Source organism: Selaginella moellendorffii, unplaced genomic scaffold, assembly GCF_000143415.4.
Source record: "Selaginella moellendorffii unplaced genomic scaffold, v1.0 SELMOscaffold_24, whole genome shotgun sequence".
NCBI lineage: Eukaryota > Viridiplantae > Streptophyta > Lycopodiopsida > Selaginellales > Selaginellaceae > Selaginella > Selaginella moellendorffii.
In genome coordinates this window covers 1,359,224-1,387,186 of record NW_003314285.1, presented here as the reverse complement: position 1 = coordinate 1,387,186, position 27,963 = coordinate 1,359,224, and the positions used below count along the sequence as shown (strand labels likewise).

General features: G+C 41.6%; 4 protein-coding genes across 4 annotated transcripts; 2 read left to right on the top strand and 2 right to left on the bottom strand.

The window, feature by feature from the left end:
• The first annotated feature begins 7,965 nt into the window (after positions 1-7,965).
• LOC9657699 (protein TPLATE) lies at positions 7,966-11,867 on the top strand. Its single transcript, XM_002974406.2, has 6 exons — positions 7,966-9,791; positions 9,844-10,208; positions 10,264-10,567; positions 10,621-10,743; positions 10,799-11,257; positions 11,326-11,867. Exons 1-6 carry the CDS (start codon positions 8,061-8,063, stop codon positions 11,791-11,793), a joined length of 3,450 nt encoding a protein of 1,149 aa, XP_002974452.1. The 5' UTR covers positions 7,966-8,060; the 3' UTR covers positions 11,794-11,867.
• LOC9658394 (60S acidic ribosomal protein P0) lies at positions 11,834-13,219 on the bottom strand. Its single transcript, XM_002974246.2, has 5 exons — positions 12,850-13,219; positions 12,728-12,796; positions 12,583-12,681; positions 12,138-12,530; positions 11,834-12,077 (listed from the first exon to the last, which is right to left on the bottom strand). The coding sequence occupies exons 1-5, from the start codon at positions 13,105-13,107 to the stop codon at positions 11,940-11,942; spliced, it is 957 nt and encodes a 318-aa protein (XP_002974292.1). The 5' UTR covers positions 13,108-13,219; the 3' UTR covers positions 11,834-11,939.
• A 103-nt stretch (positions 13,220-13,322) lies between these two features.
• Positions 13,323-15,695, top strand: LOC9657698 (DNA-directed RNA polymerase III subunit RPC3). Its single transcript, XM_024679396.1, has 14 exons — positions 13,323-13,419; positions 13,491-13,638; positions 13,691-13,800; positions 13,875-13,962; positions 14,027-14,172; positions 14,229-14,378; positions 14,434-14,532; positions 14,599-14,710; positions 14,770-14,904; positions 14,958-14,995; positions 15,047-15,136; positions 15,198-15,281; positions 15,328-15,486; positions 15,539-15,695. The coding sequence occupies exons 1-14, from the start codon at positions 13,351-13,353 to the stop codon at positions 15,674-15,676; spliced, it is 1,566 nt and encodes a 521-aa protein (XP_024535164.1). The 5' UTR covers positions 13,323-13,350; the 3' UTR covers positions 15,677-15,695.
• A 6,022-nt stretch (positions 15,696-21,717) lies between these two features.
• LOC112347762 (adenylate cyclase, terminal-differentiation specific-like) lies at positions 21,718-24,340 on the bottom strand. Its single transcript, XM_024679124.1, has 3 exons — positions 23,900-24,340; positions 22,008-22,951; positions 21,718-21,820 (listed from the first exon to the last, which is right to left on the bottom strand). The coding sequence occupies exons 1-3, from the start codon at positions 24,338-24,340 to the stop codon at positions 21,718-21,720; spliced, it is 1,488 nt and encodes a 495-aa protein (XP_024534892.1).
• Positions 24,341-27,963: the final 3,623 nt, after the last annotated feature.

Here is a 27,963-nt window from a genome sequence, read left to right as displayed (position 1 = left end):
TGTTCAAGATCCTAGATAGACAACCCTTGTCAAACGCAAACCAATTAAAGGCATGCTGACCTTCCGAAGGCGGGCGTCTTTGCGCGAAGAAGGCTTTGAACCAGATGGCACATAACATCCTCTCGTGAGAGCGCAATGCATGCAGCAGACGGTGGAAAAATGTCACTGTTGTCGCTTCCGCATAGCCTGTATAGAAACACAAAAAGTGTGAGCGAACGATAAACTAAACTGGATTACCTGAGGATCGCTTCCAGCACATCCAAGACCATACCAAATTGTATCTTACTTGGTACTATCGAGTCTTGCCATTTGATTGCCTCTTTCGCATCTAAGCTTCCATTTAGCAAGGCTTTACCAAGAACCTCTCGAACTTTTCCCGAAGGGACTCGCACTAATTTAAGTTCACCGTTCATACCAACAACTTCAACGGTTTCAAGGATGCTAGATTTCTGCGAAGACCAGCCATCTGATTCGAACTCAGTCTTACTTTTGCAACACTGTTATGAAGTACCAAGTTAGCCTTGAAAAGAATAACAACATTTTTACCTCAGTAAGTGATAGTACTAGTAATGACACTAAAACCGTTGCTCCACCAGCTCGAAGGATACGAAGAACATTTTGACGGCCTCCAATTTCCATCAAGGTCAATTGGAAAACCATTAGTTTGAAAATAAATACTTGATGCTCTGTTTCCATAACTTCTTGAAGCATTCCAACAGATGCCTAAAAGACAGTGTCAAGTCTTTCAAACTGGGAGAATAATTGTTCTCTTACCTCAATAACGTTAGATGTCTGCAAGCAGAAGGTTACTTCTAGTGCATATCGCTCGTAGAGTTTAGTCAGGACATGCACAGCTAGGCGGAGATCAACTTCAGGAGTATTATTGTGGCCGAAAAAGGGTGTAAAACCCAGAATCAGAGATTGGAATACTGCTTGAAATAAAGCCAAGGGACTTTGAACCTGCGGTGAAATTGAAGCTTGCTCGATAGAAGCAAAGAAAAATGTACCTTCCAAAATGGTGCATAAGTACCGTCAGCAGGAGGAGAGTGATCAACTAGAAGTTCAAGATGGATGCCTTCTACGACCGTGCCTGCCATGCGAACTATATTTGTTAGAATGAAATGAGGACCGCTATTACCTTGTCCTTCACTTTCAGCCGAATAAGTAAAGCTTATATCAGAATGGTTATACGAAACTACGTGATTTGTGGCTGCAGCAGCACTGAATCCTTGCATTTCTTTCTCAAGAAACTACATTCCATGTGAGATCAATTAACCCTTTAGAAATTTTAAGGAAAAACAATTTTACCTTCATAAGCTCTGTTCTTTTCATGTCATTCCAAATAAACAACGGGGTTTCAATAGTATCTCGCCTCAAAACGTCCAAAAGTTTGACCCAAGCACAGAAGTGGCTTGCAGATTTATCCTGTAGTTTAGTCAATGGAATGTTCCGTTGACATGCAGAAAATGCTAGACAAACCTTTCCAGTTTCTAACAACTTAGAGGCCGTGAGGTCATAAAACTGAAAAGCACCCTGAGTCAAACGATATCGTTAGGCCTGAATTATGAGAAAGAACAAAGGGAAATAAACCTTAGGCAGAAAAGATCGTAAAAGATGGTTTGTTCCTTCACTGCCTTCCATTGTATGGAAAAGGAGTCTTGCACTTCGTGATTGAGTCAAGTCTGTTCTTGAGAAAAATGCATCGTAAAGGTGCACGATGACTAGACATCGTTTGAGAAACAAACTCTGCGCAGAAATGTCAATCTGAAAGCTCAAGGGAAAAATGTAATTGTCGCGTTGGTACCCGAAAATGACTTGAAACAACGCTCGAAGTTTTCGCTAAAAGAGCCTCAAGCAATGTTGCCGTACTATAAGAAAAGTAAATAAAATACAGATTAAAGAAAAAAGGGGGGGAATTTACCTTTCGCGGAGAACTGATTTTTTCGATCTGGACAATACGCACAGTACATCCCCTACCACCATAATAGAGGATTCAAATGCCTGAGTATGTAAAGATATGCGCTCAGGTTTAGTTAGGAGTTCATGCTTCATACCTTCATCCATGCTCGTAAGGTATCAGTCTCGAGCACTAGATTATCCAGGCCAGCAGATAAGAGTTTCACTGTAGCATAAGCCTGCATTTTTTATGTGATCATGTTAATTTCATTTTTTAGCAAAAATTAGAATCACCTGAAGTAGATGTCCCCTTTTCAAACAGTACGTATGCAGCCAAGTAGCAAACTGCTGCATATTTTCCAAACTCAGTACAATGAGCTTGTTGAATTGTTCTTGCTAGAGGTAAGAGCAGTTAGGTAACCGTGATTTAGCACATTTATCAGTACCTTCAATGCAGATGGATCAGCGTAAACATCTCCAGAATATTTGAAAGCGAATTTCAAAGCTACAAACGCGTTATATACAAGTACAGCGTTCTCCGAGCGAAGACACTGCAAATGAAAAGTTCTACTACATTTTATATATAAAAAAAGGACTGTACCTGCATTAGGACCAAAATGATACTAGACATGTTTTTCAAGGAGTCAAAGCAGATTCGCGAACCTAGAAGACGAGAAATAACAATACAACAGGTTGTGGATCTTACGAAGTCCTGACATGAGCTCCCTGAATCATCAACGTGTTACTTCCCGCACAATACCAATAACAGATACTTACAGTCCTTGAGCAACTCTGCTACAGCACAAACAACCCTGTAGTCGGTGCATTGAGACTTTCCAACCTGAAATCAAATATATGAGAACCGACTCTGTACCACAGAATTTTCGTACATGCACATTGCTCGCAAACTCTTTCAAAGTAATGTGTAAAACAGCTGGGTCCCGCTTGCCATTGAACTCCAACATAAGACGATTAATATATAATGCTTCATACTCAAACTGCCACGACAAGATTATCACACAGAGAAATGAGGAGAAAAACACTACCTGGCGAGGGAACATGAGCCGAAAAAATGGTACAGGACGAACGTCAAAAAACGAGGATTTAGAAGTGGCAGCTACATCAGCAATACTGGCAATAAAATTCTCTCTGTCCTCAAAGAAATACTGAGCTGATCGTGACGACTTAAACTCCACAACGATCTCGTTTGCGTTCTTGTCGTTTACAATAAGCCCGATGATATCCTTCAAGCTGCAGGCGACAAAAACCAGGTTCACGTTTTGCATATGGAATCTCGAAATTACATACCAGTCGAACGCGACAACTTCATCTCCTGCCATTTCAACAAAGTGTTCTCTAGAAATATACAAGCTTCGCTTTCGTTCCTGGGCATTGGATTCAGATTGCTTCATGACATGGAACTCGTACAGAAAAGGTAAGGCCTTCTGCTTGGAAAAGAAAAAGCATGAAGGGAATCAAACTCTGTGAAAGAGTCAACTTACAACTTGTTTGATATACGCTGCTATATTGTCAACCATTTTACTCGTAGTTATCTTTTCAGTATCCAACTCCCGATTGAGGTAGAACTACAAATACTAATTTTTAGAACAAAACATAGAAGAGTGTGAGTGCACTACCTTCATATTTCGACTTAAAGCAAGAAGAAACGGTGAAGCATCTGTTATTGACAGACGTAGCATCCGAGAGTGAAGGTGTAGAAGCACGATATGATCGTCGTCGGCCATTGTCTGAACTTTCACAATATCATTGAAGTTGATTTTCTTCGCGGGGTTTACCTGGTTTACTCAATATGTTAGCAGCCAACGCTTGAAATATACGACCAAACCTTACCCTCCGGCGTTCATGCCGAGAACCATTGCTTTGCATTTTCACGATCGAAGCACTGCGCACACGAAGCACTCTCTCGACCAAGCCTCCACTTTCGTGACTATGTTTTTTTAAAGAGAAATCCGTGCCTGTAAACGAATCAAAGTTCGAACGATCTTAGGAAACAATGAGAGCAAACGAGAAAAGAATAGGAGAGTTTGTACCGATTCCATTCAAGTCGTCCATCCGATTTAAAAGTGTTGTCATGAGCTCGGATCTAGAGTCGCAGTAAATGTGGAGCGTTTCATACCCCCTCCCACTTCCATCCGGCACATTCAATGTCAGCTCCTTGTCATCCTTGGTAGATGGAAGAACGTTTGAGATGCTCTCAAACATAAATTCCACGGACGAAGAAGCGGCAGTAGCGCCATTGTGCGTCGTCGTCAAGCTGGAGATCGACAGGCAGCTCTCAAAAACCCGCAAGACCTTCTCCGCCCTGCTGACCGCGTGACCAAATACCCCGCCAGAGATCCTGATGCAAAACAGCTGATAATCCATCCCTTCCTTGCCAATCGCATCGAAATCCCGCTACTTGCCGCTAGATGAATCCCGCGATCGCTCGCATCGGGCTGCCGCGATCGACTTCTTGCGAAATATTTCCGTTTGCTTAGCTCCAAGAACCTGGCACAGGATCTCCTACTGTGGAATCTCGGCCTACATTGCGATTGAATCGAAACTGACAAGCACAACACCTGGAGGAATCCGCCGAGCCACGAGACGGCGCTTCTTCCACGCCCTAGCGCCAAAGGAGAGCACTCTCCTCCTCCTCGGTTCTTCCATCAATCGTTAAACCCTCCAACACAGAAATTTTACACCCGGGAATCGATCCCTTGACCGATTTGCATGAAACTAAAGGTGTGTGTAGCTTTAAACTTTTCCAGGTGGAAACGACGAGAGGGACTACTGCCAAGAGTACGCCAAAATCTGTGTTTTGGAAGATCACTCCATGTGAATTTTGCCTGGCGTACAACAAGAAAATTATTTTCTTAAAAAGCATTTTTATTTAACGAGTGTTTGCAATACAGAGCAGCAGTCAGATAGTGACCCGTCCATTGAACAAAAAATAAAAATTCTTTATTTCACGTGGTCGCGGTCGCGCTGATCTTGCTTCCATTTAGTCACAAAGGTAACATCTCTGTTGTTTATATTATCAAAATAAAAAGCAGTAAAAAGATGAATAATAAGGAATAATCAAGAATCACCACCCTCAAATAAAATTTAAATAAAATGGCTCATTAGTGATTGTAAATTGGAACCCTAACATACACATTTTTGGCGGCAGCTAGGAATCTGGTGCCGCTCGCTGTGATGGATCACCACTTCTCGCTGATCCAAACAGATCTGAACTCCAACAATGGAATGTGGCCGGCGCAGGCTCTCCTCCAGGCATCGACGGACATCTCCTCGAGGAAATTATCGCCAGCCCCGCGAGCGCAAGAAACTGGCATTCGATCTGGTGTGCACCACACGCCTCATAGCCGATCAGTGGGAGTTACGGTGTGTAGTGGCGTCAAGACTTCGATTTCCCGGATCCCGACGTGACAGCCGCCGCGGTCTCCTCCCTCGCCGCGATCCCGACCTGGCGGCTCATCCTGGACTCCAGCAAGGAGATCTCCAACTTGCAGTGACATTTGCAGTGACAGTGAGAATTTGCCATGCCAGCATCGAAACTCTGTGGACCTTTTCGCGAAAGATAGCGCTTGCAAGGGCCAGAAGCTGGCTCAAGGCACGGACATCTCGCAAGATCAAGAAAGAGCTTACGAGCAGCAGCGGCTCCCTCGTGCCTGCTCTCCTCAATTTCACAAATCGCCAGTGTTCTTTTTGTATGGGCAATGCGAGAAGGAATCGGGAGTTGTATGCCTGGCATGGGCATCTTCACGAGGCTAGGAGCGTGTTTGATGTTATGCCGGAGCATGATATCGCGTTCTGGAATTGTCAAATTACAAAAAAGTGACTAGAAAAGGTCTTCAAAATATTCATGTCAACTCATGTTCTCATACCTTAGTCAAGATACAATCAGTCACAAGTTACAGCAAAGATTCTCAAGATTCTATAAATGCCCACTACAAAGGAGTTATGATCTTGCCGTATTTTCACTTCATCAGCAAGTAGAGGAGTTTTATAAGAGGCTTGAGGAGGATTTTCAGCTTTTAGAGCAAGTTCAAAACCATGGATTTTATGCACTTGGCTTGTGGGATAGTAGACAAGTCTTCTCTTACAGTGATTTTACTACCAACACTAGATATTCATGGTGACCTTCAGAAGATTCTTTCATATTCCATAGCTTTACAAGTTTGTGCCAAACCCATGTGGAAGATATAATATTATAGGAAGGCATGATAATGCTAGTAACAAGCTTGTAAGATTCTAGTGACACTTTGGGTAATCTGAAAAATGGAAACAAATCAAATACAAATTGGTGTCTGATAGAAGAAAAGAAAAAGGAGTTCATGCTTCATCTGGATATTAGACAATTTAGCTTGGAAGCATTTCTAAGGTTATAACTCTTTAATTTTATTAATATACCACAATTTTAAGTATTTTAGAGTATTACTTTAATATAAAAACCTCAGCACAAACCATGCTAAGCAATATAATTTTCTAATCGGCTTTGTGAACATTATACATTGTTGCTCCAATCTTTCTCATGGCAAACCTTACAGACTTGAGATTGCTCATATTGTCCTGGAGCTGTTGGTGTATAGGAACTCCATAGCCACTTCTCAGGCTATTTCCTGTGGAAGACGGTAAAATCATCATCATGGATAGCTTTTCTTTGCAGATTTCCTCCCAAGTCTAGCTTCTCGCCTTAGAGACATGCAAGACAAAAGCTTGAGGTAAACAGCTTTTGTTTGTATGAATAATTGTGGATTCACCACTCCATCTCTGTTGGTCCCTTTGATGTCGAGCAAGACTATACTGGCCACCAGTTGCATCTATCTGAACATGATATAGGTGAGTGTTTTTTTTTCAATTGTCCTTTATCTGAGCATGATAATTGTCCCAGGACAACATAGGAAACTTCTTATGGCTGTGTATATCTATGATCTCAGGAGTATTTGTGAACATTCCTTACTAATATCTATCTGATGTGAGCTTGACATGCTTTACAGATCCTGAGGTATATGAGTTCCGGGTTCCATAGAAAGCACTGGGAGCATTAAAGGAAAAGAAACATTTGGCATCCCAGCAACTGTTATGTCAGCTTTTGAGAAGTGAATTGGTGTTGATTACTTTTGAAATTATCCTTTTCTATATTTGTTTCGGACAAAGATATGATCGCTGCCCTGAAAGTTAGCAAATTGCATTGGGCTTTATGGGCGTCGAAGCTTTATACAACTGTCGTGATCATCCATAACAATCAAGTATACACCACCTGGAAGCTCGTGTGTTCCTCGTGAGAGCTGGGAAGCCTCACTTTCTTGCAAGCAACCATGAACTCCTTCTTTGGGATGCTGAACACGGATTTCCAGACCCAATGCCGGGTGCACTTGAACGAGGCAAGACTTGGTATGTGATTGCAATGTTACTGACTCAAATATGATTGACTTACAGCCAAATGATGCATATTTGATAATTGCCTCAGTGTCCATCTGGGATAGTTGTACCTGTGCTAGTGGTAAGTTTTTCCAGTTTAAAGCATCATGATCAACAATGGTTTCAATTTTAGGGACTAGTGGAAACCATGGTTGGACGTGTTTACGACCAGCACAAGATCATAGCTGTTCACGCTAGAGGAAGGAGCACACCTTCCAGCAGAATTGTAAGAAACTTATCCATGGTCATTTATTGCTTTCAACGGTTGGGGTGGGTGCCTCCCTGCTTTAGCTTTTAGTAACTGTATATAATATTACAGCTCTTGGTACAAAGACCGATCTTCACCTAGAATGTGCATGTTAAGGTTTCATTACACAATTAGGCAATCACCAGGATTAGACCATAGAACACGACTTCCAAAGCAGTGGTTAGTATCCCAAAGATAAGGGGGTTCCACTTTGTATTTGCAGATGTATACACTACTTGTGCTACAACTATTTTTTCAGAGCTTATAAAAGTTCTTCGAGCAAAAGAAGAGTTCAGTAGAATATATGAAAGAGTTTTCTGCATTAAACCGCATTAGTTACAGTAATCGGTGCCATTTTTATTTGAAATTTCTTGGCATGTTTTAGGCTAGGAATTAGGGCTCTTGGTGGAATGCGGGAGCTCCGATCGATCAGGTGAGTCGTGGCTAGGGATTTCGCGCGGCGGCGGCTAGGAATCTGGCGCCGCTCGCCGTGATGGATCACCAGTTCTCGCTGATCCGAACAGATCTGAGCTCCAACGATGGAATGCGGCAGGCGCAGGCCCTCCTCCAGGCATTGCAGCTCGCGGCTTCGGGCACGGACATCTCCTCGCTCTCCAGGGCCGCCTGCGAGGAGATTATCGCCAGCCCCGCCAGCGCCGTGTGCAAGAAACTGGCCTTCGATCTGGTGCGCACCACGCGCCTCACGGCTGATCAGTGGGAGACGGTGTGTAGCGGCATCAAGAGCGACTTTGATTTCCCGGATCCGGACGTGACAGCCGCCGCGGTCTCCTTCCTCGCCGCGATCCCGACCTGGCGGCTCGGGAAGTTCATCACGGACTCGAGCAAGGAGATCTCCAACTGCATTGGCAGTGACAGTGAGAATTTGAGGCACGCCAGCATTGAAACTCTGGGATGCTTGCTGGCCAGGGATGATATCGTCACGCTCTGCGAGTCGAGTGGACCGGTGCTGGATCGAGTGTCGACTTGGTGGAGCCAGATTGGTCTCAAGATGCTGGATCCATCGGACGTGGTGTGCCGCTATGCTTTCGAAGGGATTGGGAGGCTCTTCTCTGAGTTTTCGAGCAAGAGGATGAGCACTCTGGCTGGTGATACCATCGTCGCGACCGAGGCCTCGGTGGCGATTCGTGCGCACTGGGTGGCGTCGATGTGTACTTTCGTGTGGGAGAAGCGAGACTTGCTCATGGCTCGCTCGCGGGTTCTTCCGTTTGAGAGCTTCCGCGCCACCATCTTTCCGCTCGTGTACGCGATCAAGGCGGTGGCCACCGGGATGGTGGAAGAGATGCAGGCGCTGTTTGGAAACGATGGGAGGTTCTCTAGCTACAGGGATGACAACAAGCAGTTTGTGAATGCCGAGAGGATCCTGGGAGTTTCGGACGTGGTGTCTCACTTGGTGCCGTTCCTGTCGTCCTTGGATCCGTCGCTCGTCTACGACGTTGGGATCAATCTCCTCTCGCTGGCGGATGTTCCCGGTGGGAAGCCGGAGTGGGCTTCGGCTTCCATCATGTCGCTGCTCACGCTCTGGGACCGTCAGGATTTCAATGCCGGCAGGGAGAGCATCGTGAGAGCAGTGGTGGAGAACCTCCAGCTTTTGGATCTTCACATGCAAGTCTCCTTGTTCAAGCGGCTGCTGGTGATGGTCAGGAATCTGCGAGCCGAGGCCGATCGAATGCACGCCTTGGCTTGCATCTGCCGGACAGCTCTCTCTGTGGACCTTTTCGCGAAAGAGAGCGCTCGGAGGGGCCAGAAGCTGCCTCAAGGCACGGACATCGCGTCGCTGTTTGAAGATCCCAAGATCAAGGAAGAGCTTACGAGCAGCAGCGGCTCCAGCTTGTTCAGAGAGGAGCTGGTCGCGTGCCTGGTGGAGAGCTGCTTCCAGCTCTCACTGCCGTTTCTAAAGGACAAGACAGCACGCTCGGAAAGCCGGGTGCTTGGAGCTCTAGCTTACGGCACCGCTCACGAGATGCACAGTTGGACTCAGTCAGCGCTGGAAGTTGTGGAAGTCTGCCGTCCTTGCGTGAGATGGGACTGTGACGGCCGGACGTATGCCATGGATTGCTACTTGAAGTTGCTGGTCAGGCTGTGCCATGTCTATGATACCAGAGGTGGAGTGAAGAAGGTCAAGGATGGAGCGTCTCCAGAGCAAGTACTAAACGAAACGAGGCTCCAGACTTTGCAACGACAACTAGCAAAAGATCTACCAGAGGTAAAGCTCAAAGTTTCCTTCCTCCTTCTCTCTTGACATGTTTCCTGTTCAGGTGGCGACTCCAAGGATACGAGCACGTCTGATATGGGCGTTAGCGGAGCATTTTGACTTGGATGGGCTGGATCCGCTTTTGGCTGATGATCCTGAAGATCCTCTCAACATACTTATTTCCAGCATGCACAAGGTTCTTTTCAACGTCGATAGCCCGCTCAGTGCAGCTGCAAATCGCCCTCAGGACGTCCAAGCTATGCTCTTATGCGCTCAACATCTGGGTTCTCGCTATCCAAGAGCGTCGCAGGGTCTTGCAAAAGAGCTAGAGGACTTCAGGAGCAGCACTCTTGCTGATTCAGTGAACAAGCATCAATGCCGCCTTGTCTTACAGATCCTCAAGTACATCTCCAAGCACCCGGAATCAAGGTAATGGTTTCGTTTGAAGCCTGGACACTTGACGTATCGTCTGGAGCTTTCGCAGGTGGGTAGGAACTGCTGCTGCGACTGGCGACTACCCCTTTAGCCATCACAAGCTGTCGGTGCAATACTTTGAAGCGTCAGCTGCACAAGACAGGAAGCTGGAATACTTAGTTCACAAGGCTGTCCAGGAGCTTTGGAAACCTGCCGTGAGTGAACTGACGCTGCTAGCCAGCAAGGAAACAAGCCCGTCGGTTTTGAGGCCGCCTCCAGCCGCGCAAACACTCTCTGGCAGCAGCGATCCGTGTTATGCCGAAGCGTACCACTTGAGCGATCCGCACGAGAAACGCTTAACATTACACTTGAAGGTATGGGTAAAACTTTCTTCTCTCTACGTGTTCTCATATTGGTTCTCGTACAGGTGATTAATATGACCGAGCTGGAGCTTAACCGGGTTGACGTTCGCGTCGGACTCGTAGGAGCCTTGAGATTCATGGATGGTAGCTTGCAGGCTGTTCGACAACTGCTAAACTTGTCCTCCCAGGTATGTGCATGATCATTCGAGCTTTATTTTGCTAAAAGTCTCCTCTACAATGCAGGATCCCATTCAATCCAGCGTCACAGTCTCCGTCTCAAGATTTGAGCGGTGCTCCCTGTGCGTGCAGCTGCTGTATTATCCGTATGCTGGAAGTGCGGGATCGGGCCACGACGAAATTGACTTTGGAGAAGATGACACTTCCTCGGGGCCCCGACTTCGAAAGACTCTCAAACCGGACTATGGAGAGCCGATTATCCTGAGATGCAAACCTTACAAGATACCTCTGGTGGAGCTTTTACTTCCGCACAAGTGCTCACCTGTGGAGTTCTTCCGGCTATGGCCCAGCCTTCCTGCAATTTTCGAGTTCACTGGAGCGTACAAATACGAAGGTGGTGTTCCGAAAACAGTGAACGGCGGAGCCGCTTGGAAGTCACCATTTCTGGCGGGATTAAAGGCCTTGTCGTCAAAGCCTTTCCATCGAGTTGCTTCCCACATACTTCGTACAATGGCTGGATTTCAGGTGCTTTCTTTCTTCTTTTCTCTCTAGTCTTCGGTTCTGTACTAAAACTTTGTTTGATCTCTCGCCAGCTTTGCTATGCCGCTCAAACGTGGTACGGGGATTTCGTAGGAATGCTGGTCTTTGGCGCGAGCGAAGTGAGCGCAAATGTCGATCTTGGCGACGACTCGCACACTATGGTCTGCAAGTTCATCCTGAGAGCTTCTACAGCTTCGGTACTGGATGATATTGCGGAGGATCTACAGCAGTGGCTGGACGACATAACAGATGGGGAGCTGAAAGTGGTCTCTGAGGAAACTCTTCAAGAATCGGAAGCTCAAAAGCTGAAGAGGTCGATTGAGTTGTCAATGCTTCCCAAAGTGACGCTGGCGCCGCCGCCTGTGAAGAGCGACGATGACAGTCTGCTTCCAGGGATACAGCCCGCAGAGCCGTCCACTCTCACCACATTTTCTCCCGAGGAAATCGAGCACAAGGCTTTGCAGTCCGCCGTCCTGCAAGAATGGAACCTGTTTCATTTGGAGCAGACTGTGGGTGCTTAATCCAAGAGCTACAATTTTTTTTTTAATCTTTAGACATTGAAACATCAAAAAACATGATTTCCTTCTCTTGCAAAGTAGCAGTTTAATAACAAATATTAAGCAAACAAAATACCAAATAACACTTCTCAGAAGCTTTGACAAGAAATCTAATCGAAAAGACTTAAGCCCATGTCATCATCAGATTCTTCTTCAGGCTCTGCTTTCGTTTCTTCTTCAACCTTGGCAGCCGGAGCTTCACTCGCAGCCGGAGCTTCACTGGCAGCCACAGCAAACTTACTGGGATCCTGAAACAAAGAAAAGCGTTACATACACTGACAAAGCAACGAAGGAAAGCAGGATCAAACCTTGAGATACTCCTTCACGGTCTCGGCCTGAGGGTACGAGTAATCGGTCGCAAGAGCCACAGCAAGAACGTTCTTGTAAGAGTTGAGGAAGTAGTGCGACGCTGCTGCTAGAGTCGGATAGCCGATAGCCAGCGACAGCGCCGCCACTGCCGAGACACCAGCGGCAAAGCGACCGACGAGGTCGTCCTCGGTGAGATCCAGAACAGCGGGATCAAAGACGGAGCCATCGTCGTAGACCATCTGGACGACGAGCCCGTAAGAGAATGGCCTTATGCCCAGCTTTGCGAGAAGAGCTGCCTCCGAGGAGCCAACTTTCTCTCCCTTTTTGATGAGCTCCACGGACGAGACGATCTCGACAGTTCCCTTGTTGATCTTGGTGGGAATGTTGAGAACCTGGAAGTTTGCAAGTATGAACCACAGAAACAGAGCACCTCTTTGGTCGAACCTGGAAGAAAGATGTCTGCGAGGGATCAAGCCCAGTGCTTCCAGGAGGAATGGTCACGTCGATCGGGGCAACAAGTCCGACACGAGCAGGCGCTCCAACCTGGAACAAAGTTTTGATTTTCATACCGCAAGTACAAAGATCATACCTTGTACTTCGCGACTTCCTCGCGAACTTCTTTGAGATCACCTTTGGTGAAGATAAGTCCCACATTTCCCTGCCAAGAGCAACCATCGCAAGCTTTCTCTCAAGAAAAAAAATTCTCCTTACCACCAAAAGAGGCATGAGACTGAGAACAGTCGTGTTGCCGCTCTTCTCGGCGTAAGTCCTGATCGTCCGCTTCATGAGAGTGTTCTTCCCCATGAGAACCACCGATTCCGGCCTCAATCCCCTGCGGATTTGCTGCAGCTGATTCGACCCAACATTGTCGGCCGCGCAAATCAGCGCCTTGCTGTAGGTCTCCAGCAGATCGACCATTTTCCTGTCATAGACCTCTTTCTTCTCCTGCTTCGTCCCCTTGAAACCCATCTCCTGTTAATCTCACTCACGGGGCCAAGCCAGCGAATCGATCGATGGCAAGGTGGAGCGCGCACGCTTCTCTTTAACCCTGAAAAAATGCTACTACTGGCTGCTAGGGTTCTTGGGCTTTCTTTTAAATGTGGGCGCCGAGTTTTAGGGTTTAATCTGGTCCCCGGTTCGAATCTGGCCAAGTCTGAAAATTAGGGTTCTTGGGTAAAGTTTTATGTGGGTTTAGGGTTTGTGGTGTGGTTCATGGCTGCTGGATACGCGGGGAAGCTGGCGTGTTTCCTCATCAAGGATCAATTTGGGGACCTTGTCCATGTAAGTTTCATCCTATGCTAACGCAGCGCAAATAGAATCGATGAATAGAGAAATGGTGGGTGTTTTTGCAGAGCGTGTGCGAGTGTTTGATCTCTAGAGGGCAGCTTTCGTTGCCTGAGATTGGCAGCTTCACTCTCCTCGCTCGCCCGCACCTCGCCAGCTGCCTGCTCGTCTTGATCCAGCACAATTGCGTCCAGGCATTCAAGGTCCTCGACGAAGGTTTGCAGAGATCGAACAGTTTTCCCTCTTAAAGTTTTTTTTTTCTTTGTAGACAACTTGGAAGCTCGATTGCGCTACACTGCTATTGTGGATCACGTTGTTCTTCGAGCCTGCTTTCCATTGTTCCTGGAGCTTATACGTGAAAAGACTGGAAATGATCAGGTTGTCTTTCTTTTTTTCGTTCTCTTTTCTTGCTAAAATGCTGGTTTTGTCTTCTTCTTTTTTTTAAAAAAAAGTCCGAGGAGCTGGCTCTGGGCTTGCTACAGCACGGTCGATTAACTCTGGAGCAACTAATTAAGCGTGATGCCGAATGTAGCAACTCAGGTAAATTCTAGCGGAAAGAAGGAAACAATCTTCCTCAAGACAAAGTCATACTTTTGATTTGCAGAGGATGCTCAGTCCCAATTCATGGAAGCGTTCACAAATCTTTTACAACATAAACTTGTGGAGCGCTGCCCGAGACCGGAAGCTGTGCTTGGCTTTTCTGATAACGCCGGCGATGGACGTCCTGCGAAGAAGGCTCGCGGCTCCAGCGTGAGTTCACCTCTTTTTGCGTGCCTCCAACTCTGTTCCTTTGTTTCTCCTCTCAGAAGAAACGTTCTCTTCCTCTTAATTTTGAAACACAAGTGCGACGTGTGCTTGCTGCGGCTGCTCCCATGGAGGCCGAGCGTTTTAGAGGTCCCTCGAGGTGGATCATGGACGAAGATGCTGCAGCTTCCACCCCTTCTACAAGCGAAAAGGTTTTTCTTTTTTCTTCAGACCTGGTTCTATCTTAATACGTCGCATTATACGTAGCGAAAACATGGAGCATTGTGGGATTCAAGTTCCATGGACGAGAAAGAAGTTCTATGGCGGGTGAACTTCGAGGAGTGCGTCAAGCTGTTAAGACATAAGGTAGGTAAATTCTGTTTGGTAAAATTTTCTTCATTCTTCTTGACACACTTCTGTTTGATAGTTCAGGCTTGCGCGTCCCATGTAAATTTCAGTTTTGGTTCCGACGCAAAGACTGTGGTTGAAGCAATGCTCGAAGCAACCAGAAAAACTGAAACGACAGTGAAGGCTGCCTTCTCAGGTAAGATCATTTCCATATCGTCTAGAAGAATTACGCGGCATTTACCCTGAAGCTTGTAGACGCTTTAACCCTCAACGACATACTTATACTGAGGTCGGACTGGACAGCCCCAGTGGTTCGTAACGCTCTTAAAAGAATGGTGGAGGAAGGATTCATAAACTCGGTTGGAGACGCCGGTTCTCACTACACAGTTGGTACGTTCTTTTGCTATCCATGGCATTCGTCGTTAAGTTTTGGATCCAAGCAGCAATGCAGAAGATTGTGGAACTGGCCAGGAAAACCGAGGTATTGCCGCATACGATATGATTAGAACGCCTCGTTTTACATTGCTCACAGGTGGAGTCTATAGTATCACAGAGGTTTGGAAAGCCATCGTCTAGGATTCTAAGGCTTCTCAGCAAGAAGGGTGGCTCAGAACAGAAAGCGGTCAGCTTTTTTCTTGTTTTTCTTTCCTCATCGTCCAGTTTACGTGAAGACTTTTAACCAGATTTCCGAGAAATGCTTGATACCTGATAAGGAAGCCTGGCAGCTCCTTTACCAGCTGATGAAGGAGCGTTACATTGAGCTACAGGTAAGGTTTGTTCTCTTCTCCCCCATTACTATATTTCTATACGCAGGAAGTTCCAAAGTCTGCTGGGGATCGTGCCCCCGCAAGAACTTTTTATTTGTGGCACGTAGATTTCAGCAAGCTCTCTTCTGTGGTGCTGGAGGATATGTACCATGCAGCTTACAATCTCCACAGGCAGATCGAGCACCGATTAGAGCATGAAAAAGAGGTTGGTGGCTTTTACTCTCCCTGCGTTTGTACTAAGAAGGTTGAAACTGCAGCTGCTTATTATACCGACAACAGGCTCATTGTCTAATGAGCAGCAGCAGAAGCTTGATCGTCTCCAGTCGATTGTGAAGATTCTAGAAGTGTCTATCTTCAAGCTGATGAATACAATCATGCTATATGATTTTTATTGAAAATATGATTTTGACCTAACAGCAGCTGCGTGTCATATTGATACCAAATTATTGTGGAAAGATAACCACCACAAGTCCAAAGCTAACAGACGTGCCTCAAGCAGCCACGCTACCTTCCTCTCAAGCTCAATCTCCTCTCCAGCGATCTGGACCAGCTGCATTGGCGATGGAGGAGTCCCTTCTCTCGGCCTCTTTCCAATCCCAGCATGACAATCTTTTTTCCTGCGACTGGATTCACAAAATTCACTATCGAAAAACAAAGCGCTCTTAGGAAACAGTCATATCCAATGCCAAAACATAAATGTGATCTGGAACTTATACAGATGAGCTTTCCTTTCACTTCTTGCATAATTCCTCAAAGCACACCCTCAATCACAACACCAATCTGTGCCTCATTTTGGCTGCGAGATTAGAGCACTAATCTGGTTGGAACAGGATACCATAGAAACCAAATGTGTTTGTATATTCAAAGTTTTATCTAGCAGAGGCCGCACCTTCTAAAGTCACCTTCAAACTGTCACCCAAAAACAGAATTCTGCCAGGAGTTGAAGGGAGCATAAGCCATGCACGTCCTGCCCAGAGTTGCTATAACCACAAAACTTGGCCTACCAATTGAAGGACTTTGTTTTGACATGCAACTTGTTTGTTATTCCTTATAGTTCCATACCTCTTATGTTATCTTGGAAATGTCTCTTCTCAAAAAGTTTGTACTCCGTGCCCCAAAGCTGTCAATGGCTTGTTTATTGATAATTTTCTATGGACTCACACTAATACTCAAATGTGGTGAGTAATTATAACACATTTTTAGAAGTCTTAAATGACTTGCCCAATTTGTTTTGTCCAAAAATATAATATTATAAGTCTATTCACTTTTTTCATTTATCCATTTGTCAAAAAGATTTAATACTCAATACTTGTTTGTGGGTGATAGATTGTGCTAAATTTCAATTTTGTGTGATATTATTTTAGAAGAGTTTTCTAGATTTTACTACTGAATATTTTATCTCAGTCTAAGAAGATTTCTTTTGGCTTTCCCCACATTTGAACCACTAATTCAAAGAATAACTTTTTGCATCCACTTTTGTTATGATGGGTATTAAATATACTATTTTCAAAAACTAATCTACCACCATAAATATAACATTAAACTCCTTATTTTGAGGGAGTCTTGTAATAAAATGCATTATGAGACATTTCTGTAGATGATCTAGGATTGAAAGGCTTTGTAATAAGCCTTCACTAGTTACAGCCTTCAGTTATTAATATGTTGGGCATGTCTTTATATAATCTTGTGTATCCTTAATTATATTCAGTTAGTAATATTTTCTCTTCAATAAACTTATCATCTTAGGTGTTTGTTATGACACTTTTCAAAGGTTACCATCCTTAGTTCCTTTTTTGGAACATACATTTTTGTCCACTTATATAAGTCTATTGTGTTTTATATAATTAATTTCCTCTTCCCTTGGCAACTTGCATTATTGATGAGTATCTTATGCCACATTGTTCTTTAGCAATACCTAGTGCATTATCTTCATATGTTATTTGTACATCATTTTAAAAGGTTGTTATTGCACTAGATGCTACTAAACTTCAAATTTACTTTCTGACTTATAGCATCCACTATAATATTGTTCTTCCTAAGTTTATAAAGGATGTCACAATCTAATTTGGCCAAAACATTAACCCTCTATCACTATTTCCCATGAAAGTCAAGTGTGACAATAAGTGTTTTATTACTATGTTATCTATGTATATATTAAAGTGTCTCCCAAAGTAGTGTTACCACTCTATAAGCGTTTTGATCACTATAAACAATTCCTTCATATGCAAACCACATTTGTTAAATTTGTAAAATCCAAAATATTTATTTTTACCTCAAAGTCTTTACAAAAATTTGATAACACTAATATAGAAGCCTTTTTCAATTTTTTTTTAGGTGGATAAATATCTTCTCATATTCCACTGTCTATACCATTTTCCCATTTCCCATTTGGTTCATTAAAACTAAAGTAGCTCTTGACTAGTGATTGATAAACTTTACATAGTACCTATATAGTCCTAAGAGTGCCCTTAATTTGTATATATTTGATAGTCATTTCCATTTTTAGATTTCTTGGACTTTCTCAAAATCCATTTTAAGCCTATCCTTGCCCATTATATACCCAATAAACTTTACCTCTTATTAAATAAAGTCACATTTTCTCTCGAAAGTAACACAACCTAATAAGAGTTAAACTAATATCTCAAGTGGTTAGCTATACTTTTGAATAGTATCCCTATTATACATTTGGAACCCTCACATCCCACACCCTCGTATATAAAAGTTTGCTTTGGGCTTTCACCCTAGTCTCAATAGTTAGTCTCTAAGACAAGTTTAAAAACTTACTAAATATGAAAGGGCACTAGATTGTGAATTGAAATGGGAATAGCATAATAGTGTTTAAGACACTTTTTATATTTTGTAAATATGCTTCACCTGATAGTGAGGGTGTCTAGTGAATATAGTAGTTATCATATAATATTATTGAGAGACTAAACTTAATATTATATGGATTTTCACACTAGCAAGTGCAAGTTAATGAATAACTTTCTCTAACTATGTCAAGTGTGCTTGACTAATAATATTTAGGAATTTTGTATTTTTGTTATTTCTATCCCCAACTTAGATCAACTTCTAATTTGATTCTACATCTATGACAAAAATAGTTATAATTTGTTGGTCTCCACCCAAATTAATTGAGAAATTGGTTATTATGTATGCATTTGACCAAAAGAGTATAAGGAACCAACAGTATTAATTTTCTACTATTATGGTAGTAAAGAGAGAATGTCTGTAAGGATTAGTTAACAAGTATCTTTCAATACCATAAATCATATTTAAAACATAAAATTAGGATACTAACAAAGGAAGATGTTGAAAAGACAATCAATTAAATAAGATATGGGAGTTTTGAGTTCTTAGTGATGCTCTTTAAACTATGTAATGAGCTAGCAACATTCTTGACACTTATAAACCAAATCTTATACCCTATTTGGATTAGTTTATAATTTTCTACATTGATGACATCCTAATATATAATAAAACACTAAAAGAACATATCAAACATTTAACAAAGGTGTTTGATAAAGTAAAGGAACATAAATTATACACTAAACAGAACAAATGTGATAAAAGGTAAAATTTCTTAGACATATGATGGGTAAGGATAGGCTTTAAGGTGAACCCTAAGAAGGTCTAAGTGATCTAAAAATGAGAGTAACTATACAATGTACATGAATTAAAGGTATTTTTAGATTTAAAGTCAACTCTTGAACATTTTACCAAGTCATCTCACTTGTCCATTTATATTCACTTTAGCCTTGGATTTAGTGTTCATATTATCACCCACCATATGGATATAACATTCTTCAGTTACAATAACCTTCCCTAGCCATATTAATTTCTTTGGAGTCCTCCCTTTATTATCCTATAAAGACTTAACAAACCCCCCAAAGTATAGGAGATAATTGCTTTGGGTTTTGGGGATGGTTCAAAGTTGAGTTGAGCTCAACTCATCATAAGTCAATATAAGTCAATGCAGTCAACTATAACTCTTATGAAGAAAATCTATGTTCAAAAAATTAAGGTTCTAATAAACTTTAAAATATTAAAATATATAAATACCTAGATCAAAAGTTTCTACTAGATTGAGTTATTTAGAAAAGATAAAGTTCATGAGAACTTATCTATTTTCTTACTAAAGACTATCTTTACAATTATCATATTTTGATTTTCTTGCAATGCATTAAAAAAATATAAATATAAATCAAGATAAAAACTTTTGAAGGGTAGCTATTAATAGTGTATGTTAGTCAAGGCAATATATATTTACATACTATTCATTCATTTGTTCTTAAGTAAAATAAGAAATCTGTAAGTAAGAGTTGTAAGGCAAATTAATGTGAGAATATTAATTTTGTTTCACTATCACAATCTTTATAGTACACTCATAGTCCTTATTACCCATTTGAGAATGTAAAGGCCATTGTCATTATTAACAAAAATGCTCATATTACTTCCAAAACAATAGTTTAGAATAAAAGAAATGAAGAAATGAATATAGTGAAAAAAAATTCTATCAAATTTACTTTATAGAGCTTTCTATGGCATTTGTAATTTATGAGACCAAATTTAAGACCGAGTTTGAGAAGACCAAGTCTAAGACCAAGTTTGAGAGTGAGTTTGAAATTTGAGATTGGGTCCAAGATGCCTGCCTACAATGCAATCCTCCTATATGAGAAGACTAAGTATACTTTTGGGATGAATCCGCACTATCATTTTTTGAGAGTTATTTGTGAATAATAATAATAAAGATCAAAATCTTTTAAAAGACTCAAAAGTGATATCATATCAAAGAATCAAGTTTATCTACATTTCCAAAAGAAAGGTAATCTCACACAAGAGAATGCATGTGGGCCTGCGTGCTTGCATACTCTACTACTATAATATAGTTTATATTTCCCTATTGTCTATTTTTTTTAGAAAGTTGGCACAAGTGTAGAAAAGAGTATATATAGATGGTCATTCGAATGATAAATATTCTAGTATGTGTATCTAGAATTTTAGAAGCCCTTCTTTTTATAAGTAGACTATGATTATGAAATCTAAGAAAAGTTAGTCATTATAGTATTTTTGTTATCCTTACACTCCTTAGAAAGCTAAAAAGTTTAATATAGAAATGGTTCTAAGGAAAGTCATTACTACTCTATAAGCAATTAAAAGGAATGACTTATTTATAAGGGTTTAAATATAGAGGAAAAGGGCTCATGAATAAGAATGCATTCTTTTCTCCAATCAGTTAAGGGATTTTTAAATAAAGTGACCTTTTGGGAAATCCAAATTCAAGAGTTACATTTGGTATCAGAGAGGTCTTGAGTCCGACTCTGTTGTTTGGTTAGGGGAATCATACCACAAGTTAATTAACATCTAATTGGTCTAGTTTGCTCCGGTTGGGCTCGACCCGAGGGGTAGGTGTCAAGAGAATAGGGCTCTTAACTTCCATTCATGAGGGCATGAACTTGCAAAGAAATATAATGGATTGTAAAAAACCAAAGAGAATAACTTGAGAGACAATTTATAAGGGTTCAAATTTAAAGAGAAAGGGCTTATAAACAAAAGTGCACCCCTTTTTTCAATTAGTTAAGGGTTTTGGGATATTTAGGGTTAAGCATCTTTGGGTTTGAATAGTACTAAGTTGGGTGATCTCTTGGGAAGTCCAAATTTAAAAGCTTATATACTCGTACTTGGGTTTTTAACATCTTATATTAGTCTCTACCTCCATCCCTAAAGTTTACCAACATTCCACATTCACCTCCACTATAACCACATTATAATCCTCTTTCTATTAGGGGTTCTTATGAAGTCAAACTAGAGCCCCCTATATACAAAATTTTGAATATTGTTACTAGAGAGGGATTACTTCTAATGCTTTAAGAGTAATGCCACATGTTTTTGCAAGCTCTTGCTCTTGGTATGGCAAGACTACTTAAAAGCACAAAATGTTATTATATTCAATGTCTAATATGCTACTTTTTTTTTGGACAAGATGAAAACTCCTGGATTCTCTGGACTGGGAGTAAAACGTCCACACGAGATCTTCCTAGGAGATTCAAATCTAATCTAGTCCTTAAATCTAAAACTACACTACAAAATGAATGCACTTACCTGCTTGTGCAAAACCAAGTGGAGACTGTGAACATGTGCTTGAAGGTGCTAGTCCCACGCCTTTGATCCCTGAAGGCGGTGGGTAAGTAAGACATTGCTGTGAATAGCCAAAGAGATAGGCAGAATGACGATGTATTGCAATGTATTTTGTATTAGGGATCTGTCTAAAAACATTCTAAGTCCTACTTTTATAGTCGCTACTGTTCACGTCAAGGTTAGGAATACAGTCCTAACCTTGAACCTCTCAAGTTTACTTTCCTAAGCTTGAATCCTCAAGCTTGTCTTTTTCTCCCTTCTCCACTCTCCCACGACTGCCTTGTGCTGCGTCCCGCAGTCACTGCTCCATTGCTGCATCGTGGGTAGCTGCTCCCTCATGTGGCTCCTCCTCCTCTTCCTCCTCTTCATAAGTCTGAGCTGCTTCCTCAAAGTCTTGTGATCTGAATTTGACCAGCTTCTTCCCGAGATCAGTTGCACAAACGCCTCTTCTCGAAACTTTAAACATCCGACTTGAAATAGCCACGACTTCTCCTGGACGGCTTTCAGTTTTGCTCCTTTACTACTTACTTCCTCTACTCCTACAGAGCTACAAAGGATGAAACCAGCTTGCCTCTGTCCCACCAGAACCTGAGAAACACACTTCCTCGTCTCTTCACCAACTTCAAACCAGCCACGTTCAAGTGCAAACTTTGGCCTGGGTATATGGCTCCTCTTGATGGCTGCTCCACAAGGTTCTGAACTTCTACACCTCTTTGTTGTCTAACATCTTCTTCTTTCTTCTTCACAACAGCTTTCTGCTCCAAGCCAGCTTGACCAGCTGCTGCCTGTTCCACGTCAAACTCTGGCACTGAATTTTTCTTCTGCTCCGTCTGCTCACAAAACTTCGGAAGCACCACCTCAAGTTCCTGCATCTGAAACACCTTTAGCCACTGCAAGTCTTCGTTTTCTTCTGCTGGTTGCTCAATCTGATCAAGCTGTTCATCTTCCACCAGGTTTTGCTTCAACCTTGCTTCAGCTTGCTCTTCCACATGAAACTTTTCTTTCTGCTGAACAGGTGCCAGCTCCGCTTGGGTAAAACTTCTTGTTTCTTGATTGTTTGATTGTTTGTCGTGTTCTTTGATTGTTTCTGGATCTTGTGCTTGCAATTCAGCTTGAATTGCTTTAAGTATTTTCTTGCTTTTCTTCCATTCGGTTTCTGGGATAATTTCAACTTCATCATTGTAATCTTGTTCTTCCAGATTATCTGGTTGCTGATACTTGTATTGTTGTCTCGTGATAGTTTGTATTGCTGGTTCTTCAAAAGTTTGTGGTTTGTCAATTTCCACCTCAACATTCTGTGCTGCTGGTGGTCTTGGTCTCGGAGCCTGATTGTTTACTCCTTGTTTATTCTTGCGATTTGCATTTTGGTAAGGTTGTCGAGGTCGATTATCTTGTTGTGGTGCAGGTCGCTGGTTGTAATTGTAACCTTGAGCTTGAGGTGGTCTTTGATTATAGTTGCGATATGGTTCTTGATCATAATTGTAATTTTGTGCGGGAGGACATTGGTAGTTGTCATGAGGTCCATCACGTTGCTGATATGTATTGTAGTTTCTTCCATAATTTCCAGAATAGTTGTTTGGTCTTTGATCTTGAGGGGGTATCCTATTGTAGTTGCTATTGTCTCGCTGGTAATAGTTTTGTCTTTGATTGTACAAATTATCATCACGTTGATAATAATTGTTATATCTTGGAGGTTCATTGCGTGGTGGTCGTGCATTTTGATTCCAGTTTCCTTGATATCGAAGTTTGGGCTCTCGACAAGAAGTATTCTCTATTCTTGAAACTTCCATTGTATTCCTAAATCGGCAATTCTTGGCTATATGGCCTTCTCTATAGCAAATTTGACATTTTGGAAGCTGAAATTTGCATTCCAAATATGTATGTCCTTCATTTTTACACTTTGTACACCACACTCCTTCCTTGAGTTTGGTTTGTGAGATTTTCCTGATTATTTCCTTCAAGTCTTGGTTTTTTGATGGTTTCTTCTTTGTCTTGATGCAGATTTCTTCCTCTTCTTCATCATCTGAACTATCATCGGTTTGTGAAGGTCCCGCTTTTGTGAATTGCTTAAATCGTTTTTCTAATGTCAAGATTTCTTTGGAGAGTGTATCGACATTTTCTTCATCCGGATTCTCTGCTGCAGCAGCGAGTGCTACCATGTTTCTATAGATTTCTTTAAGGCCTTGTATATAGGACAAGTTTTTTCCTTTTTCCGTTATCAAATCCTTGCAACGCTTTGCATGGAACTTAAATCTTCGAGTGTAATCTTGAATACTTTCACGTGGTTTTTGTTTGAAGTTCTTGATGATCTCATAGTGTTCTTCTTGAGTTCCTCCAGTCTGGAATTGTTCTTTAAATTGTGTGATCTTTTCATCATGGGTCATCGCATCATCGAGTGTGTTGTGCCAATCGAGGGCTTTTCCTTTAAGTGTGTATGGGAAAAGTATTTCTCGATGCATTTCTTGCTTGTTCATCTTTACAATTTGATCAAATTGTTTGAGATGCTGGTTCGCATCTTCGGTTTTTCCACCGGTAAAAATGGGATAGGAAATCATGTTCCCTATAGCTGTCGCTGGGTTGATGATTGCCATTTGTTGTTGTAGACTTTGTTGGATAAGTTGTTCTTCTGGTGAATTAGGATATGAGTAAAACTCTGGTGCTGTGAATTCTGCCTCTTCAAACGGCTCAAACTCTGGGACGTCTTCAATATTTGGTTCTTCTTTGTCTTCTGCCGAGTTACTTGACTCGGGTACTTGAATTTGTTTATCGTCTTTGTCGTACTTCTCTAATATTGTTTCTAAGATTTGTTGTTGCTGTTCTTCTAACTTTTCCTTTTCTATCTCTTCCTTTCTTACTTCTCGAGTCTTTTGTCGAAGATCTCTTTCCCGGATCTTGATTGGGTCTGGTTTATGTTTGTGCATTCAGTTTTCTAAATCTTCTTGACTTAAATGCCGAGGTAAACTTCCTGAATTTTGTGATTCATCTACAGTGTGTTGAATCAAATGTTGTTTTTCATAGATTGCAAAGTCAAGCTCTTATGTCTTGAGTCTTTTGCAGGTTTGTATTTTGTTATATAAATGCGAAGTCAAGCTCTTATGTCTTGAGTCTTCAATCGAGTGTTTGTTTCTCGATTCTTCCCGAGTTTCTTCTCGAGGTCACTTTCATGAGTCTAGCTCAGGAAAGGTCTTGTATTTGAAAAATTTGGTGGTGTAAGTAAGTATGATTTTGTTTGTTGGAAGGAGGTCGGTTGTGTCATAAATTGATCGGTGTAGCTGTTCGCTAGTAATATTTGGTGCTGCTCTCCAACTTTGGGATCGAGCAGGTATGCAAACGATTGCAACTCTCTTTAGGAGTCCAATCTTTTCTAAATTCTTGAATAATTGTTTTGGTCTCTTACAATATGTTGGTCGTACGGGAATGCGAGCTCTCACTATGAGCATTTGTGTTTCCCAGTCGATAGTAATATTTGAAAATGCTGAATACAGCAGTGGTTGTATTTTTAATGTTCTCACTTCTCCTTCTCCGATTGATATGGGTTTCCAACTTCGTGATTCCTGTATGTTTTTCTTCTCAAATGGTGTCCACACGTCAAGGTATGGATTCCAACAAATTTTTGTTGCTTTAAGCCTATGCGTGCGCGGATCTATCCAGTGCTCTTTTGCCCACAGTCCTTCCTTTATCTTGAGGTCAGTAAGCTCATGTATTGCGCTTCCAACCAGTGTAATAAATCCTCTTACAAATTGCTGTCCAAGTATTTCCTGTATTTCTCTAAGCAGGAACCTTGGAATTTCTTCGTAAATTCGAGTGATAATGTCCCAAGTATGCCACTCAACTTCTTCCTTGAGACAAATAAATTCTTGATCGATGTACACGAAAGATCTCCACGAGAGCTCGAGGATGATTCTCCACGTATACAATTCTTGTTTATCTTGTTTTGCTATAAACTGTGCGCCGTGTATGATAGCGCCGTTGCAAATTGGTGTATAGTTCTCCTTGTCTAATGTGTTGTGAACTAAATTAAAGATTCATTCCTGAATTTCAGATGGCAGCTGCCTGATGGCTTCTAAAAAGTTTTGAGAGTCTTGCATCTATCGAGGGATTTCCTCATCTCGCTGGTCTCTCGTGCAAGCCCAAAAATTCCATTTTGCGTCATTGTTATCGCTCTCCTCATGTGGGCTACAAAATTTTGGTGATTGTTCATTCTCTTTTATCATTCCTCCCCTTTGGCTCTTTCAATTTGCTGGACAAATTGTGTAATAGTCGCAAGACTGTTTCTTTGAATTCTTGAAAGCAACTAGTGCTCTGTTTTTCTTCTTTTTTTAAACTATCGTCACTCTTTTTGGTGTCATTTTCGTGGGCTATTTCTTCTCGTTTCTTTCTCTCTTCCGTTGCGGCAATGTCATCCCTGATTCACAGTCTTGCTTTTGCTTGTTTGCAAGTGTCGCATCGCCATTTTGAATAGCATTACTTGTATGGTTTAGCACAATTTCTGAATCCACACAAAAGGCAGTCCTTGTATCTTGTACAGCTTGTGTCTCCAAATGGGCAGTCGTGCTTTTTCATTCTTCCTCCATCTTCAGGCGCTAGAATTTTCCCTTGGTCGTTTCCTTATCGTAGATTCTTGGAATATTTGCTTTCTTCAACCTCTCGCCAAAAACAGTTACACGTACGCTCCAAGTTTTCCACGACTTGGGTGGCTTCAATCTTCAAGTGTTCTTCATCTTTTGGTCTTACGCTCCATTTTTTTCTTCATTCCTTCATGCTCTTCCACTGTTTTTGTTTTACGGTCTTGTTTTTCTTGATTTTTGGGGCTTTTTCTTCCTATGCCATTTTCTTGAGCGTCTTTGGTCCGTTTTCCTTGAAGTTTTGGGGAAAATGATCGTCTTGATCTGCTCTATCCCATGAGCTCTTCACGTCACCGTCATCCCACCGTGGTCGCCAGTGAAAACTCCTGGATTCTCTGGACTGGGAGTAAAACGTCCACACGAGATCTTCCTAGGAGATTCAAATCTAATCTAGTCCTTAAATCTAAAACTACACTACAAAATGAATGCACTTACCTGCTTGTGCAAAACCAAGTGGAGACTGTGAACATGTGCTTGAAGGTGCTAGTCCCACGCCTTTGATCCCTTGAAGGCGGTGGGTAAGTAAGACATTGCTGTGAATAGCCAAAGAGATAGGCAGAATGACGATGTATTGCAATGTATTTTGTATTAGGGATCTGTCTAAAAACATTCTAAGTCCTACTTTTATAGTCGCTACTGTTCACGTCAAGGTTAGGAATACAGTCCTAACCTTGAACCTCTCAAGTTTACTTTCCTAAGCTTGAATCCTCAAGCTTGTCTTTTTCTCCCTTCTCCACAAGACAAATGTTTGGATATGCAATAAATTCAAAAACAAGTTATGGACACATACCCACTATTGCTTAATGGTGAGGAACAACATCCCCTTAGGAAACAATGTATTGGATAGTGTAGAATATGGGTTTTTTAAGCTATCTTATAGTTGAATGTAAGATCTGGAATTGCTTTACTATACTATTATATTGTCCTTTTACTATATATATACACACACACACACAAAGTATTAAAGTTCAATTTAGGAAAGAAGAAAATATATAGGCTCTCTTGCCACCTAATATATCATTTTTTAGATGTGGATGACAAAGTCAATAATGGGGAGTTTCCTCAAGTTGAAATCTACTACACTTAATCCATAGAAAAGCTCACTTTTGATTTAGTGGGAATTAATAAAAAAATTGACAGTTTGATTCTAAGATGCCTAATATGCCTTTTTCTCTTGGGTCAAAACATTTTTATGGGATTTTACAGTTTTGTTGAGCACTGCTGCAAATGCTACATAAATGGTGTTATCACTTTATATATAATTGTCGACAAGATATTGAAGGATGAGATGGCAACACACAAGCATTACAAACTGATGGTTGCATGTGAGAATACCAATTTGTAATTATGGAATATAATATTAACATTGACAACTAACACTGACACTATTACTAATATTCTGATATATGACAGGATTTTCTTCTCAAGTAAGAATTCATTTAACTTTCGTCTATCTCATCATCAACATATCATTTTTTTTTATACTTCCTTCTATATTGAGATTGCGCTCACTTTGCATTTGTTAAGCCATAGCTTTTGTATACTTTGGGAGATTTCTAAAACCTCCAACTCTAAAAACTCAAGATGACTATGATCTATAAAACAAAATTAAATATGTGTTGAAATCTTAATAAACATAATTCACCACCTTGAGGTTAGAAGTAGCTCTAAGCCAATGTTTGAATAAATGATATTCTTCAATAGCAAATATTGATCTACTCGAATCATATGCTAACTCCACTATAGAACAATTATTTATTGTGCAATCAATCATAATACTATCTAGTGGGTAATAGAGCTCAATCAAGACTTGCATAGCTAATAGAGTTTCAAATCAATACCTAGGAATATATTGCAAATCTACTCAACCACAAGATTGAATATGATGTTAGTGGCACTATCGGGCTTGCCTGAGGCCG